Source organism: Mercenaria mercenaria, chromosome 19, assembly GCF_021730395.1.
Source record: "Mercenaria mercenaria strain notata chromosome 19, MADL_Memer_1, whole genome shotgun sequence".
In the NCBI taxonomy this organism is placed as follows: Eukaryota; Metazoa; Mollusca; class Bivalvia; order Venerida; family Veneridae; genus Mercenaria; species Mercenaria mercenaria.
This window is the reverse complement of record NC_069379.1, coordinates 35,529,831-35,548,402: the sequence shown is the minus strand read 5'-3', so window position 1 is coordinate 35,548,402 and position 18,572 is coordinate 35,529,831. Positions and strand designations below refer to the sequence as shown.

General features: G+C 32.8%; 1 protein-coding gene across 1 annotated transcript; it reads left to right on the top strand.

Annotated features, from left to right (window-relative positions):
- The first annotated feature begins 1,153 nt into the window (after positions 1 to 1,153).
- LOC128551192 (thrombospondin-1-like) lies at positions 1,154 to 11,101 on the top strand. The gene is made up of 6 exons (XM_053531793.1): positions 1,154 to 1,619; positions 4,469 to 4,639; positions 5,096 to 5,145; positions 5,757 to 5,838; positions 7,186 to 7,271; positions 7,671 to 11,101. The coding sequence occupies exons 1-6, from the start codon at positions 1,334 to 1,336 to the stop codon at positions 7,782 to 7,784; spliced, it is 789 nt and encodes a 262-aa protein (XP_053387768.1). The 5' UTR covers positions 1,154 to 1,333; the 3' UTR covers positions 7,785 to 11,101.
- The last annotated feature ends 7,471 nt before the right edge of the window (positions 11,102 to 18,572 follow it).

The window sequence follows — 18,572 nt, the reverse complement described above, 5'->3', positions numbered from 1 at the left end:
TCATCAAAAGAAAATATAACGTTCTGAATGTGACAGAGAAAGCAAAAATATAACGTTCTGAATGCGACAGAGAAAGGGAAAATAAAACGTTCTGAATGCGACAGAGAAAGGGAAAATACAATGTTCTGAAAGGGGAAAGATAACTTTCTGAATTCGACAGGGAAAGGGGGGATATAACGTTCTCAATGCGACAAAGAAAGGGACAATATAACGTTCTGAATGCGACAGGGAAAGGGGAAAGATAACATTCTGAATGCGACAGAGAAAGGGAAAATACACAGTTCTGAATGCGACAGAGAAATTGTAAATATACCATTTTTTAATACGACAGGGAAAGGGAAAATATAACGTTCTGAATGTGACAGAATGTTTATGTTATTTCTATTATGTTATATTTGTTGTTCATAACAGCATCCGTTGTTAAGTCACTTAACAAACTGCTTACTTTGATACATATCTATTCGTAGAAGAATAATATTCATGAATATTGTGCGTGCGTCTACCAAGGAATTTCAATACCATCGATACCATTTGAGCCATGCCATGAGAAAACCAACATAGTGGGTTTGCGACCAGCATGGATCCAGACCAGCCTGCGCATCCGCGCAGTCTGGTCTCGATCCATGCTGGTCGCAAACCCACTATGTTGGTTTTCTCATGGCACGGCCCATTTCTTTTGACTTAAATATTTGAAAAATCTATAACTTTACATCCCGAATAAATCTGCATTTTGACAGTACCCATGAATTTATGTCCACGTAATTAAATGGTTTCACGTTGTATTAATATCATTTTAGAGACTATCATAACTGCATTAGAAGAACTATATAGCCGCATTTGAAACAATATCAAAAATAGGATCTCTCAAAAGATCTATAACGCTTATGTAAGTTGTTTCATAGGGCGACGATAAGTAAAATATACGTTTACCTTACTGGAACACAGATATATTGACTTCATAAGAACATGTCGGAACGGCCTTTAATAGAGCAACTAGATGTAGCCAAACGAAACGGCGTAATGAAGCTTTGCAGTTCGCTTGAATAATATATAACCTAGTGAATGTTTTGATTTAGTTACTATGCAAACTCTCATGCATACATTAAACTTTACTGCGCATGTGCTTGAAAGATTCCCTGCTTCGTCTTCAAGATTAAAGCTTATTAACATTTGAAACGCCTCCGACTTGAAACTGTCAGATGCGCGTTTGTTTTGAAGGACAAAACATTCTTGCTTGTGTGTGCTTTTAAGACTGAAACCTCTTTGACGGGCAGAAATTAATGTTCAAATCAAGCAAATTGTGTTTGGGTTATATCTTTTAAACTTAAAAAAAATGAGAAGTGATATTGTCTTCGCGTTTATATTATGTCTGGTAACTGTAATTCTAACACCATGTTGCTGTGGAAAAGTGAAGAAATATCAGTCAAACGGACGAAATTCCAACGTTAAAGAAACCCATACAGTGCGTTCATTGTCTGAATGTGCAGTTCTTTTGGAAAAGAGTGAGAACAGTTTGTCGGTAAACTTTAACCAGGATAAACGTAAATGCGAGCTGAGCGAAATTTTCCCGGAAAACTCAACAGTAGCTGCTGAAGGATGGAAAGTGTACACAAAAATTGGTATTATTTAATAGATTTTTGACCTGTGTATGTTCCAGATTTCAAGTTATCAATAGAAACTATATGAAAATACTACTTTATTAAATGTTTTAGATAGATAATCGAAAGAGTAGAGGAAATAAAAGCTGGAATTGTCACAGCGAAATTTATCGAATACATTTTCCATTGGTGAGAAATTATAAACTATGTAAATATAGACAAAGCATAAAATAAAAAGAGTGTTTTTGTTTCCTCTAAATACATTAGCAACATATGTTTGAAAGAAAAGAAATATTCGAATGCAAAAAGCAAAAAAGATATCACTAGTTGAGACTGCGGAATGAAATATCTGTCTGGGCCTCGTTACTCACGAGCCAGATATTTCCATCTATATCTTCAACCAGTGGAATATTCTTAGAGTATGTTGTATATTTGCGTTTGGGTGGCCCTGCGGTGTTTGCACAGTCTGCATCTATTAAAATGAACTTTTCCCAGAGATTCTACTTTTTTCTCAAAAAAAAAAATAATAAGTTTGGCTACAAAAATCAAATTTATAAAAATGATAGAAAAAGATCGTACAATAAAGTAGAAATCAAATTATCCTACGACTGATAAAAAATGACGCTATTTTCAACATTCTATCGACAGTCTTAGTAAATAGTAAAACAATTAGATAGAAGTATGCAAAGACACTTTTGACATCGCGTATAAGTTTAAATTGTAACTATTTAGAAGTATTTTTTTCTATTTTCATTAATATGCATAAATGTGATTTTATTTTTGTTATAGATGCAAATTTGAAAGATGCATATTACAGTGGTATGATAAGGACATGCTTTTATTTTTTTCAAGATTAAATTATCTCGTCCGCACGACATCTTATCATGAGCTAACGACAATTTTTGTGCGCATGACATCAGATCTTTTAAGTACGACATGTTTTTTTCTCGTAGCCGCGATATCCAATCTTGATCACACGACATTTTATCTCGAACACATGACTTCTTATCTCGTGCGCACGAAACCTTATTTTATGCGCACAGCGTACAGCATCTTACCTCGTCAATCGACATCTGTTCTCGTTCGCACAATATATTTCCCTTGTAGTACTGTAATGGGCATCTTGAAGGCCGATGCGCCATGCTAAACTCCCATCACTGAAATCTTGTGCATACGAGATCGGGTGTCGCGCATCCGAGATAAGATTTCTGCACTCGCAATGATATGTCGTGCGTCTGAGTAATGATGTCGTGAACTCGAGATAACATGTCGTGCGCATGAGATAAGATGTCGTGTGCACGAGATAAAATGACGTGTTTTCAAAATAAGATGACGTGCACTCGTGATAAGCTTTTGTGCGCACGAAGAAATATGTCGATCGCACGATACAAATGGATGTGAGTTCGAGCTTAGATGCCGTACGCACGAGATAATATGTCCTTCGCTTGAAATATGATGTCGTGACTGCGAGATAGGATGTCGTGCGCTCGAAAAAATAATGTCGTGCGCACAAGATTATTTAATCTTATGAAAATAAACGCATGTCCTAAACAGACCACCGTATGGCACGGATTTGTGAAAACGAATATTAACGACTAGTAAAATTGTTTTACAAAATGATAAAATTTAGTCACTGCTTGAGCAATTGCTTTAATATAGCATTGTTGTTAACGGCATCTGGGATATCAGATGTTTTATTTAGATCTGTTCAATAGATTTTGCCATTAAAATGCGCCCCATGTGAACCGTGGTTTGTGAATTTTGCGGTAGCCAAATTGAATTCCGATAAATAATTAAGTTGCTATTATAAAAACACTTATATAAGTTCTATTTCGAAAATACATCATGAATATTAATAAAAATATATCAGGCGCAAATATGATTAGGGAAGGATTTCCGCTTTGTTTATTATCGATTTATATTTCTGACAGTTCGTATGAATAACAAGTCGCCATTTCTAAAGGCGATTTTTTACACAGTTTTATACAGTTGTTACTGTGCAGCCTGTTGCGCAGCGAACATAAGGCATATTATCGGCTCAAATAGAAATCTGTGTAAATGGAAAATTTTCTAAATCAAGCACTCAAAGAAAATACAGGTGGATTGTTATTTGCTCTGGAAAAATGAATCAAAATTTAAGAATAACCTATATGATTTCTATGGTTTCTTTCTTATATATATGTGAGCTACTTACACATTACAAAAGAAAAGAAAACTGTTTTCTGTTGTAAAACAATGTACTTTATATCGAGAAATGTTCTCATAAATAAAAGTTACAGAAAACCTTTTACTTCATGTACATTTTTGCAATATTAAAAATTATAAATATTTGTGTCAGTTACTAAATTAATGTGTAGTGACATTTAAGAAAATTATAACGAGTTCTATGCAATTTAATTCGTAGTTTGTTTCAGTCCTGACTTTATAATTGAGTACTCGTTTCATATTGGTCATGTACCTATCCCGTCAATACCTTAATACCTGGCACGATGACATTCCATAATAGTCAGTGAAATTGATATAGTTTATATTGAAGTCATGTAGTAATTTAAAAATGAAAAAAAAAATATATATACAGTCAAACCTATCCATAAAGACCACCCTTGGGAGAGCCAAAATGTGGTCTTTATTGTGAGGTGGTCTTTATTCACAGGTTGAAATACACTGTAAATGTTAAAATGGGAAAAAAAACATGTGGTCTTTAGATTCAGAGGTCGTCCTTAACACAGTATTGACTGTATCCATAGAAACAAATCTGTTCTTATCTCAAGGAAATGACTTTAAGAACGTTTACTGGTGTATAATGCAATTTCATGTTAGCTTTCATATGAGAAAAAAATATTACATCCGGTATATTCCATGTCCTTCAGTTAACGGAGCCTGGACCGACTGGATGTCCTGGAGCACGTGTTCTGAGACTTGCAATGGCACTCGAAAAAGATCTAGATCATGTACGGATCCACCCCCGAGCAATGGAGGTTTGTCATGTTTCGGCTATACTACAGAAAATGAAACATGTTATGAACAAAGCTGCTTTCTAGGTAAGTTTTCTGTGTTTGATCAGGTAGGGGTGTACTGATATTACTCCTTCTGGGTTGAACTTTTTGAAGGTCAATAACGCTCAAAATGTCAAACATTTATAAAGCTGCAATTGTCTATGCTTATTTTATGTTGAACACTAATCCTACTGTTTTGACCTTAACAAATACAATTCCAAAATTGTCTTAACATCAGATAGCAAAAATAGAAAACAACAACACGACATAAATGAGAATGTTGCAGGCCCGATTTGATGGTGCCCTTTCAGGGCCGATGGTAGAAATTCAAGCTAATACTAAGCCCTTTATTCACGAGCAAAGCAGTAGACATGTTAAAAGAACACAGATATGAGTTACTTTGAGTTGAAACTTTCAATGAACCTTCAATGGATTTGCGCATCATCAAAATATTGTACACTCATATATTGACTTTCTGGACCAAACTCATATATTTTTCAGAAGATAAATACTACATCGGCGAAGAAAATGTAACATGGGAATCGGCAAAGGTGTGTGTTGATATTTTCATGAAATGATAATTTTAATTGTAAACAAACCCTTAGATTATAGATACATTTACTGACATCGTCCAGCAAGTAGGCATTTACCCTCTGTCACAGCTGGATGTATACGTATTTTTAATGATTTGATATATAATATGAACTTTTTTCCTGAAATAATTTTGATAAAATGTAGTGTCGTCATGTTTACGGTAAATTGTTTTATAATATCTTGCCTAGACATGCGCATGATATATAAAATGTTCTTTGCTGTAAATGACGATACAGTTCATACACTATAAAAAGTTCAGTTTACATCTGCAGTGGACATCAGCAATCACTTTAAGGTAAACGGGTAAGAAAGTGAGCTACTGGTACCTGTTTTAACGCTATCACAGATCGAACTGAAGAGCCCCCGCACCCAATAAGGACATCAAGCCATTGAGCTTTTGAGGTGGTATATAGCCGGAAGAGAACGAGATAGCAGAAGAGTGTATATGACTAAACTAAAACTTGTAAACTTGTAAACAAAGTATGCTAAATGGAGCAATGCCAGCAAAACAAACGCTTTTAGTTCGATCAAATCAAAGAAAAAACCTTAAGATCATTTCACTTTACAGGTGGGCTGTGAAATCAGAAATGCAAGTCTGGTGATACTCGAAAGTCAAGGAGAAATAGACTTTCTAGAAGCCATTGTAATCGGTATCACAAAATTTTGCAAGTGACATGCCTCCAGATTTTAATGATATTTCCTTTTCAAACAACATGTTACAAAAGGCTATCAAATATATCAAAACCAGTCAAAACGTGTGCAAAGTTGATTTTAAAATATGGCACACATTTTATACAAAAGCTTACTGAAGGACAATCAGTTTCTGTAGTGCGTGTCCATATTTTACGAGCAACACAGATGCTGTTTGTAAATGCCTTGATTTACAGACTAATGCCTTGAATTACAGACTAACATTTACAAGAAATGTACTGTATACATGTGTAATAATTCGAATTCGACATAAATCTGGGCGCATGACATTTTATTATAATAGGGTTTGTATAACAGTAGCTCTATCTGGGATATTGTATTTGGCTGGAATGGATTTTGCTAGATCGAATCTCACGAGGAGCGCAACCTGGCAATATCCGCGACTTCCGAATATAGGCTCCCAGATCTAGCTACTGCTATGATGACCCTTTTATTAAATTCCTCTATCTTGCTGTTTGTTGTTTTGTTCTTAAACGAAATATTCTATGTTTATCGATATATAAATGAAAAGTAAAGTTTAAATATGTGCTATTTATAGAACTGTGCCAGGTTATGCATATTAATGAAAATAGTCCGGCAGCATGCAATACAAAAGGAACAATACGGAATTTCAAAGATACAATGCGGATTGTTTTCTGCCTGTTCACATCTAACTGTGAAATACAAGCCGACATTTTTACAGAATTTATATTAGGATATAATAATTATAAATATTAGATGTGTGTTTTATTATCATAAATGTGCATTTCGATCGATGTCTCTTTGTATGAAATGAAATTTGTCTGATAATTTTCGTATTGGTTGTTTTTGCCATGTGTCAATGATAAAATAATTATCGCCTAATGGTTAAGCTGTGCTATTTAAGTGACATGCTCTCGTGTGATTAAAAATAAATTAAACTATCGTTATTACTTTATATTGTAACGTTTAAACGTATTATGAATGGTTTCACGAAACAAATGGCGAGTTAAAAAGGTGAATATCCTGGAAACTTTTGTTAAACTTAATATATTCCAAACACATTATAGGATATGGAGTAGATATATATTATGCGAAAATCTTTTAAGCATCTGTTACAATGAACCTGCATACGCATATACAATTTTGATGTTCTTTTGAACGAAAGTTTGCATGTTTTAGTCACTTAAGATTACTACATAGACATGCACAGTTAATATTCTGAAGCTATGATCTACGAATTTATATTCCCTAGAAACAGCCAATCAGGGCAAAGTCACGCAGTTTCGTGTTGGTCAAGATTTGATAAGCATCCGTTTTAATTTCAGAATTTGAACACTGGATCGGCATGAGATGTAATAATGATACAAATTGCACGTGGATTGATGGAAGAAGTGTAGAGGGCGGGTTCAAAGTATGCTAGATACAATTTTGTTGAGTCATATATATTTTGAAAATTTATCTATGTTTATTGAGATAATCTTTATAACAAATAGTCCTTTAATTTCACATGAATTAATGAGACGTTAACATTTATGACAATGTTTTCCTACAAAGAATAATAAAGTCATTATCAATAAACTGTTATAATTAAAATCTAAACAAAAAGGTTAATATAATACTACATTGATTGCTCTTTATTTTTTAAATCTACCGTGGTGTTACAGTTTTATACAGTTAGAGATCAGTTTATCGTTGAAATAACGGTTGTATTTATATATCGTAATTTATTGAAATGTTTTACTCTTGTCTGAATACGCAAATAAAATTAAATATAACAAATATGTCGAATACGTATCTTCACTTTTTACAGGCATGGGCCCCTAATGAACCGACGAATACAGATTGTGTATGGATTGGTTACTATGGAAACAGATGGGACGACACTTATTGCGACAAAGCTCGAAAATATATTTGTGAATTCTGAACGAAAAATCACCCACACGAGTATAATGTACGGTAGACATACCACGAAAAACCATAAAAATCAAAGCTAAAATATGAACATAAACTTGTATAATCTGAGACAGTTGTAAATGCAGCGAACCGAATTCTACATTTCCTCGGAAGATTGGGTCTAAATATTTTTGGAGTAAAGAAAGTACAGTTTTTGTGTTAACTGGAAAAATCTCACCAATGTAATAGTAATACTTTGTAAACAGGATAAACTAGGTGGTTGTGCTACGATACTGACTACTTTGTATCCCTGAATATGGCATGATTGAAAATCAAAATGGCTAACTGTTTGTCTTCTCGATGTTTTTCTTACTAACCCTCAAATTTCTCTACTGAGAATTAGTTGTCGTTTTAGTAAATATTTATTCATTCAGTATCTTGAGTTATTTTTCGAGTATACCGTGCACAATAAATCAGTCATACCATATAATATATAATAGGTATGACCTTTCCTTACACTACACAATCAACCCTCCAGTATCCATTTGAAATAGTCATAAATATTTATATAAATATTGAACAGCATTTATATGCATTTGTTTTACCCTTTTTATAACTGAAAGAACGATTAGCTGATATTTACAGTAGGTTGGGAGTATATACGGTATGTTTCATGTATAAAAAAAATGAATGCATCGATCACAGATGAATATAAACAGTACTGTAAACATCGATTTTTTTTAAATGAATGAAACTCTTTGATTTGGAATCTTATTGTAAAACAAAATGTTTTTCTTTTTTAAAATTAATCGTGAACAGATCTTAAACAGTTTGTAGTATATTAAAAAATAGCACAAAACAAAAACAAAAAAAAAAAACAAAAAAAAAAACAAAAACGTAAAGCAATATATCATAGAATTTGGAAGAAAGGATTTTTTTTAAAAGAGCACGAAACATATGCAAAAGAATCATTGAAGACAAACATCACTTATTGTTATATATAACCTTACGCTTACATTTGAAATTATTTTATATTATGTTGTTTGAAGGTTCTTTTATATGTTGATTTATCCTTACATTTTGTCATAAATATGAACTGAGACACATAATACAAAAAAATATTACTGAACAATTGTGCCCAGTGTAGAACGAGAAAATAAGATAGTTATCAGGTTAGAAATCATATCAAGTTTCAGTGAAATAATACGTATAGGTCAATTAAAAAGAGGGTAAAGATATTAAATATGATAATTTCGATAAAAATTTATCTTTATCTCATCATAAATTAGTAAAATTATTTAGAGTATCTAAATACCAATCAAACTTCGGTGCAAACTTAGTATCAAAATAGTTTTACAAGACAATTTTGACTTGCATTTTAGTCAAACGTCATGTTGTCTACAACCTGTTCTAAATCTTGTATGAAAATTATTGATTATAAGAATAAAGTATGTAAGTTTGCATTAAAAAAAAAGATTATGTGAGTAAATATCCGAATTCTCCAATTGATTTTGCTTATGTGACTCAACGGAAATATCTTATAAAAAAACAAGAGCTATGTTTAAAAAAAGAATTCTGTGGAATTATATTAGAACCAGATAATTGCAAATTTTTAATATATGACAATCTAGTATATGGAATTTTTACGATAACATGAAATAATATTAAATTATTGAATCGATTTATATTTTAACATTTACTAGGTGAACATCTCAATTCTTCCCCAGAATTACTGATTCGTAGTTAGTATATATTAGAACTTTAAGAAATTTCCGACCACGCTCCTGGCTAGGGATTAAAGTAAGAAAGTGTTCATTAAAATATATTCATAATATATCATACGTGTGTAATTGGAGAGATTTATTTGGATTTATTTTATAAGATACAGGGAAATTTGAATATAAAACAGTTTATGATTGTTGTTAAATAGTTGATACAAAGGACATAGATAATGGTGTTTGTTTTTAAAAATTTATATTTCTTAGAAATAAATGAAGAAGAAAATAACCTTACAGAAAAAAGTAAGTCTAGTCTTTTGTTTTCAAGGATAATTATTATTCAATAAGTTGAACGAATAAGCCAGAAATGCCCTTTTCAGTGCAAACTATTTTCTTGAAAATAAAAGAAATAACGGTTAACCTGTATAATTCTTTGGAAGACGTAGCTATCATAAAAATTATAACAGATGAAAATATAAATCGGCAATTATTAAACCATTTTTTCGAAAATTATAAGCTCTTAAGCAGCTACGGAGGCGTTATTGAGTTGTTTAATTCAATTACAAATACAATAAAAATGCTTTTCTTAGAATATAATTGAAAAAAAATTAATTAAATAAGAGAAGTAACTCCAAATAATATGTCACCTACAGGTCTCTTTATTATACTTGAATGAAAGGATATTTTGGTATGTGTATGCTTTGCTGTGTTTTGTTTATCATTAATTTTCATCATACCATTTAATATATATTAAGAAATGATATTACATAGAATAGAAATAGATAAAAGTATACAAAAAGCCCTAAAACTGAATCTTTTGGTTTATATATTTTTACATGGGGACATGTAATTTTGGAAAATTCGGGGTAGAGTTACAGGAAAAAAAGAAGCATAAAGCAAACTTTGAACATTTTATCTAGGAACCAAACGAACGGATAAGTTTGCCTAAAATACAAAATAGAAGAAAAAATAAAAAATGAACATTCAAGGATAAATCTTAGGTAAGCAAGATTTCATGATTCATAGAGAATCTAGCAATAAATCGAAGTGCACAGTTTCTAAGGTAGTACTAAATTAGGAATGGTGCTGCAACCTGTTGTTGTACTAACATAATAGACTTAACAAAGTGTTGGTGCGATGAGGGTGGTTAGCATCGTTCATGAGTGGGAAATAAATGTCTTTTTCGTAATTTGGTAAACATCTTCTTTTATAATAAAGTGTTGATAATAATATTTATTGGAAAGTATTTTTATAAATGTTGGTTTGGATTTTTGCATGAAATAGATTTAATTAAATGTATTAAAATATGTATGAAATAAAAGTTCATTAACCTAAAAAATTATTAGACGATGTTTCTATTGTATTGACAGTTTTGTTTCAGTATGATCACGTGAAGTTTAAGTATTAACTTCCGTTATGATTACGTAATGAATTACTTAGGACTGTGCATAAAAGAACCGCGCTCTTGTTCTGAAACAAATGGATTTAGTTCTTTCATTCTTATTTATTGCAGGTATGAAATTTGCTTACAGGTTATAAGAAATTTGGTTTTAGGGGCATAGAATTCTATTTTCATAATATTATTATTTCAGATTATGAATGAATTTGCTTTTGAATGTTTTTGATTGATACGGATTTGCGTTTTAAAACGATATTTTTATATTTTAATATTCACTCTTTTGACTATGACAATTAGAACAAATTTATTTAAGAAAAAGAAAAACGAAAACAGTTTTGAAACAAGTGAAAATTAGTTTTTTCATTCTTATTTATTGCAGGTAAGAAATTTCTTTACATATTTTCATAATAATTATTATTTCAGATTATGAATGAATTTGGTTTTGAATTTGAATTGATTTATAAGAATTTGCGTTTTAAAATGATATTTTAATATTTTAAAACTCACTGTTTTGATTATGACAATTAGATTAAATTTATTTTAAAACAAAAGTGAAAACTGATCTGAAACAAGTGGAAATTAGTTTTTTCATTCTTATTTATTACAGATGGAAATAGATCTGGCGTTGTGTCTTATTTTCTTCAAAAATGAGCTAATTTCTCCCGGTTAACTTATTACCATGTCACCATAAGGGCAATACGATTATTGATGAAGATTTGAATAATCCACAAATAAGAGACAGATAACAAACAGCCCGATAATAAAATCATATGTTAACAGGGGCACCTGTGGTCTTCCTCCACCATCCACACGTCACAAAAACGCTGCTTTGATGAAAAAAGTAATAGAAAACGGGGAACACCATAGGTAGCCCAGCACAATAAAAATGAAAATGTTACAGGCTTGTTTTGATTGAGATTGTTCATCTTAGTGGAAAAGCATGCTCTCGTCCACACTCTATAGCCTTGTGAGGAGTAGAACTCCACATTTGGTTGAGTTAAAAGTGCCAAATTATAACAATTAAGTCCATTTAGGCAACAATGACAAAACATGCTAGAAAACAGGTATCAAAACAAAGGACTTATGAAGTACATATATCTTTAAATCTAGTAGAATGAGCAGGGTGCATGTCTTTATATCTTTTGGTACAAAGCCACAATGCGATAATTGTCGCGTGTTGGTTAAGCGGGAAGCAAAGTGGCACGAACAGGATTCCGTAGTATTTTGACTGAAGATTCCGTAGTATTTTGACTGAATCACAACACACAAAAGCTCATTTATACACAGTGTATAAATGAGCTTACCTGTGTATAAATGAGCTTTTGTGTTTTGTGATTCAGTCAAATTACTACGGAATCCTGTTCGTGCCACTTTAATTCCCGCCTCACCAACACGCGACAATGCGGTAATTATTGTCACCTTGTACCAAAAGATATATACATGCGAGATTTATCAATCCCCGCGAGGTTTTTAGGGCTATAATTATCATCATAAATTTTGAATGTCTTTCTTAATTTTCGGATCGGGAAATTAAAAGTCCCCTTAAATAATGATACATAGATGCGAGAATGAGTAAAACCTCGCTTGTCGCCCGATGTAATGGGTTATTTATTTCTATAGCACCGTGGATGGAAATTTCTGTTACACCGTTAAAAAAGGATAGGGACTGTCATTAGAAATTTGTTTCGGTGTATTGATACACAATACCCGGGAAGAATTATATCGGTCAATTGTTCAGAAATCGTACCCCAAGCGACAGTGCGACAATGCGACACTGCAAGGTTTTATTTATTCTCGCAACTACTTAGTAATATAATTATTTAAGCGGAATTTCAATTTCCCGATACGGGAATTAAGAAAGACATGCGAAAATTAAGACGATAGTTATCGACTCAAAAACCTCGCGAGGATTGTTAAATCTCGCCTGTATATATATTTTTGGAAAAGGCGACAATGCGATAATTATCGCGTTGTCGCCTGTTGGTAAGGCGCGAATTAAAGTGGCACGAACATAATTCTATAAAATACAGCTCATTCTGCATTTTATGGCTGGTGTTAATCAACTATAAACGAATCACGATGTCACAAACTAAACAAATTATGGTTGCATGATTCCAGTCTGCAACTGTAAGTAGCTTTGTTTATTTACAAAATGTGTCGAATATATAATATATACTGAACAGCAAAAGAAACTATCCAGATGTATAACTTGAGTTTTGTTTATTAAAAAACTTAAATTTATAAATTGGACTTGTTTTTCTTCATATCACATTACACTTGAAAAACTTCACATGGTAAATTAAAAAATCAATCAACCGTGAAGTCAGTAGTCCCACAATAGCCGTTTTGCACGAAATTCACGTGCGCGTGTAATTAACGATATTCTTTGTGGAATTTTATTGTCATTGGAAACATTGATGATTGATCCACTCGAAACACAGCATAAAAATATCTTTGGTTGCATGTCACGACTGAATCAAATATAGCATATAGCTAATCCGACACAACACTGATATAAAAATCCTAAAACGTTGCGACTGCATGTTAGTCTAATGGATTTTCCTATTGTGAACTTTAATTTACTGTTTTAATGTTCAAACAATGTTGCATTTGCATGTAAGTCTCGAGGAGTTCGGTATTGTAAACGTTAATTTCCCATATGATGTTCCAAAATGTTGCTATTGCATGATAGTCTACGGGAATGTGGTATCGTGAACTTTAATCGCCTATATGCCTGTTAAGAAATGTTGCTATTGCATGTATGTCTAAGGGAATGTGGTATCGTGAACTTTAATCGCCTATATGCCTGTTAAGAAATGTTGCTATTGCATGTATGTCTAAGGGAATGTGGTATCGTGAACTTTAATCGCCTATATGCCTGTTAAGAAATGTTGCTGTTGCATGTATGTCTAAGGAATGTGGTATCGTGAACTTTAATCGCCTATATGCCTGTTAAGAAATGTTGCTATTGCATGTATGTCTAAGGGAATGTGGTATCGTGAACTTTAATCGCCTATATGCCTGTTAAGAAATGTTGCTATTGCATGTATGTCTAAGGGAATGTGGTATCGTGAACTTTAATCGCCTATATGCCTGTTAAGAAATGTTGCTATTGCATGTATGTCTAAGGGAATGTGGAATCGTGAACTTTAATCGCCTATATGCCTGTTAAGAAATGTTGCTGTTGCATGTATGTCTAAGGGAGTGTGGTATCGTGAACTTTAGTCGCCTATATGCCTGTTAAGAAATGTTGCTATTGCATGTATGTCTAAGGGAATGTGGTATCGTGAACTTTAGTCGCCTATATGCCTGTTAAGAAATGTTGCTATTGCATGTATGTCTAAGGGAATGTGGTATCGTGAACTTTAATCTTCTATATGCCTGTTAAGAAATGTTGCTATTGCATGTATGTCTAAGGGAATGTGGTATCGTGAACTTTAGTCGCCTATATGCCTGTTAAGACATGTTGCTATTGCATGTATGTCTAAGGGAATGTGGTATCGTGAACTTTAATCTTCTATATGCCTGTTAAGAAATGTTGCTATTGCATGTATGTCTAAGGGAATGTGGTATCGTGAACTTTAATCTTCTATATGCCTGTTAAGAAATGTTGCTATTGCATGTATGTCTAAGGGAAAGTTGTATTGTGACCTTTAACTGCAAATGTAGCGTTGTAATATGTGCCTTACTGGATTAAAAGTTAATGCGTTTTTTACTATTCTGTAAATAGTGGATCATTTTTAATCATTTTCTGTGGTGTTAACTATGTTATACTTAGTATATACTATGATCGTGTCTCTTCGGATACAGACCAGTTGAATATACTGCGGCTTACAAGATTAGATATTTCGCTTGTGCGAGAAACATTGTGACATATCTGTGTTATCGGAGGATAATTGAATATACTGAAGCCATTATGCATACAGGCAGAGGGGTGCGGCGTAATTATTTGTCTAGTAGGCAAATTAAGCCAGTGACACACTTTAGTAAAAATCAGCAAAAGATAGAAAATATTTGCAATCTCTCCTTCTAGCGAACAAGTTACAAGATTACCTTAATAATAAAGGTTATACTAGACCCAAATTTTAAATTTGAAAACATAAACAAATACTAGTACAAAATTATGTAAATATAAGATTAACACATTTATGATTGTGTTTTACCAGCACTTTGCATTAAAACAATGGAACACCCTGTATACATGTATCGCTGAACACAGTATAGATGTGTACTACCAATAACAGTGTGCCCAATCACGTGATCGCGCTACGTCATTTTGAGCTCGAAAGTGAAATTGGAAAGGTAGACAAAAATTATGATTCGAAACCTGTTTGAAAGTGCTACCCCCGGTACTACGATTTCCCCACAAAAACTTTCTCGTTTCAACGCTATTCCTGTTCAACCACTTTCGACATTGTGCGCTGTAAGATATTCTCACTGCAAGTCAATTGAACAGGAATAGCGTTAAAACGAGAAGGTTTTGGTGGGGAAATCGTAGTACTGGGAGTAGCACTTTCATACGGCTTTCGAATCATGTGCATGATATTAACATAATATATTGAATAAAAAACTTACGCCCTGATTTATAATTTTTGTTTACCTTTCCACTTTCACTTTCGAGCTCAAAATGACGTAGCGCGACCACGTCATTGGGCACACTGACTAAAACACTGAACAATTTTTTCAAATAAATGACTATAACTACAATAGGCCTGCCTATTTGTGCATAATTTATTTTGTTGAAATGGCTTTAGCGTTTCTGTTAATTGTCAATTCAGTGAGATTTACCCTGGTTATTTTTTCCCACATTTTAATACCTTAATTATTTTGCCTACGTTCACTCATGCCACTTAAGGTAGAGGACATGTAAAGACAATCGGAAATTTCCGTTCGTTTACGCATTCTTCGTATGCAATCCCGATAATTGCCGGGACCATTAAATTAAGTAATATAAAAAGCTACAAATATATCACATAAAATATTCATAATCTAATTTGTAAATGGAATGCATCGACTGTGTTGGTGGATTTATTTGAAAGCGTTTGTGATTTTTGTCTGACTCACATATAACTGGAGAAATCAAATGCTTCTGCATGCAAAAGGGACAGGCGTTTCTACAATTTTGTTCTTTTAATGAAAAAAAGCATAGTACGGTATTCTCTATAGCTGTATTATTGCCTTGTGAGATGTTGAGATATACGGTAATGATATCATCTTTCTTTTTTGTCAAAATGAAAGCTTCATGAAAACTGATATTTAGAACGGATGTCACTTTCTGCAATTAAATGAAAAGAAAATAAACCAACATTAGGATTAACATTAATTCAACAGTGGGAAAAACGTGTAATTATACTCTAAAATATTACATTACTTTTTTTTTACATTTTCTTATCTAAAAGCCTTAAACATTCATCCTCTTATTTGTAAATGATTATTTCTTGCTGGGACTTCTATAATTACGAGAAAAAAAAAGAAAAAAAAATATGTTGCATTCATGTCCGGTATTGAGTGGCAATGATTCAAATTCTGGTGACAAATCTAGAACTTAATCATAAAATTCAAAGAACATGTTAACAAAGTTTACCGATGAACCTTTAAAATGCATCTTCCCAATACAAACACAGTGCAACTAATGGGTAATAATTCTTTTACAAGATAAGTTACCGGCTGAAAAATAACTGGCGTCAGACCAGAAAGAAAATGCTGGTGTATATGTTATACCCCACCCCAAGGTATAGTATAAGAACTACGGAAATGAACGGAGAAATGTACTAACCCATTTCTCACCTAAAACACACAGTTCGGTAAATGGGTACTATGCATATTGAACAAGTGGTAATTTATCTTCCATCGTGCACACATCATATTGTCTTCATATTAAACATCGCAGAGACACTCCACATATTTTATGCTTTCCTCAAAATAACACTTCTTCAGTATGCATAGTACGGGCAGGGTATAACATGTACAGTGCTTTCTTTTCTTCGTTCTGGTCTGGTGCCAATGTTCAAAGCAGTTGACTATATTTCCATGGGTTATTGTCAGAAGGTGTAGAGTACCTTCTGCACTTATAAGCAATTACGAACTTGCTGTTCTAACATATATAAATCGTAAACAGCGATTACAACTTACACACACGTATATTCGTACATATATATATATCTGTACCCTTTTGCTCTATTATAATGGATTTCATTTGCTCTTAAGGAACTAACGAAGATGTGCAGACCTACCAGTATTGAATGTTAAAATATGTTATAGAATTACTTCTGTCATGCCTCAAATTGTTTTGAAATGCTGTGGATTGTGAATACAAACGTTTGTAAGACGATTTGAATTACCGAGTTACCTCCCTGGAAGCATTATACGCAATGTAAAGCCATCACCACCATTTCTAACTCGTCTTTTTGGTATAACTTATTTAATAATCAGATATTTAATTACTGGCATCCCTCTAAGCCTTATTTGCATTTTATGGAGTCATTAAAAAATCTTAAAAATGCATACAATACTGGTCAATCTTACTTAAACATTAAACTTGATGTACATGACTTGATGTACACGACGGGGAATGGATGGCATTTATTTGCGGTAACAAAACAGAAAAAGATACATTAAAATTAGGCAACTTCAAGCTTTAACGTAAACATAAGTGTTTAACAAGTGATGTAATTTATTAAATATACTTTATATGCACCACAAATGTTTCAATTTGGTCTTAAATGCACTTTGCGTAACAGAAATGTGCTGGACAGTTATGTACGTGACTAAGCAGCGACAGTCAAAAACTATCACCTTGTCCATAAATTTTATTTGGACTAAGCAACCACAGATAGAAACCGTAGTGGAAAGATAAGCAGATGAATAGCTTCAGGTCAAATTAGCATCTACATTTTATTGTATGAAAGATATCTGACTTATCAAATTTGCCTTTTTATTCATTCTGTCATTTGGTTACATTGAGATGTTTACAAATGAAAATACATCAAGACAGGCTTGCAATCACCTTGGAAGTTCTGCGTTTGCAGCATTATTATTTCACATCTTGTAAGAACACAGTAAGAAATACCAAAAGCTTTGGTTAATGGGATAAATGTAAAGGTCTGTCTGTATTCAGACCGAGTGTTTTTAAGGATCATAGAGACTTCAATTTTTACTGTAATATAATTCCCCTTAAGCCGGTGCTAAAAGACGTGGAGGGTACTGCACATATCATTACTTCTCTTGAACATAATCAGTCAGACCGGATCTGCTGTTATATTATTGCGTCGCTTATTTTCTTCCAAGGAATTTTTGACAGATGTTTTACATTAGTTTGCGTGATATTAGCGCGCGTGTCCTTGAGTAGATGATTTTATTGCTTTTTGTGACATTAAGACGATTATAAAGATCTCATTTTGAGGAAATTGCAAAACCTTTTAATGTCACAAGATCTCCAAAATTACATTTAATGTCATTTGATTTTACACTTGCAATAATGTTTATGATGAGCCTTTTGTTAGCCTAAGGCTTTGGTTTTTGTTTGATTTAACGTTACAACGTAGTTATGCTTTGCAGGCCATAAGACAACAACATTAATTTCAGACAGATACAACATGCATAATTATGTTTAAATTGCTTTTATCTGAAAATCAACACTTTAATCGTACTAACGACGACATTTTGTTTTCTGACTTAAGACATTTCTTACGTATCTTAAGTT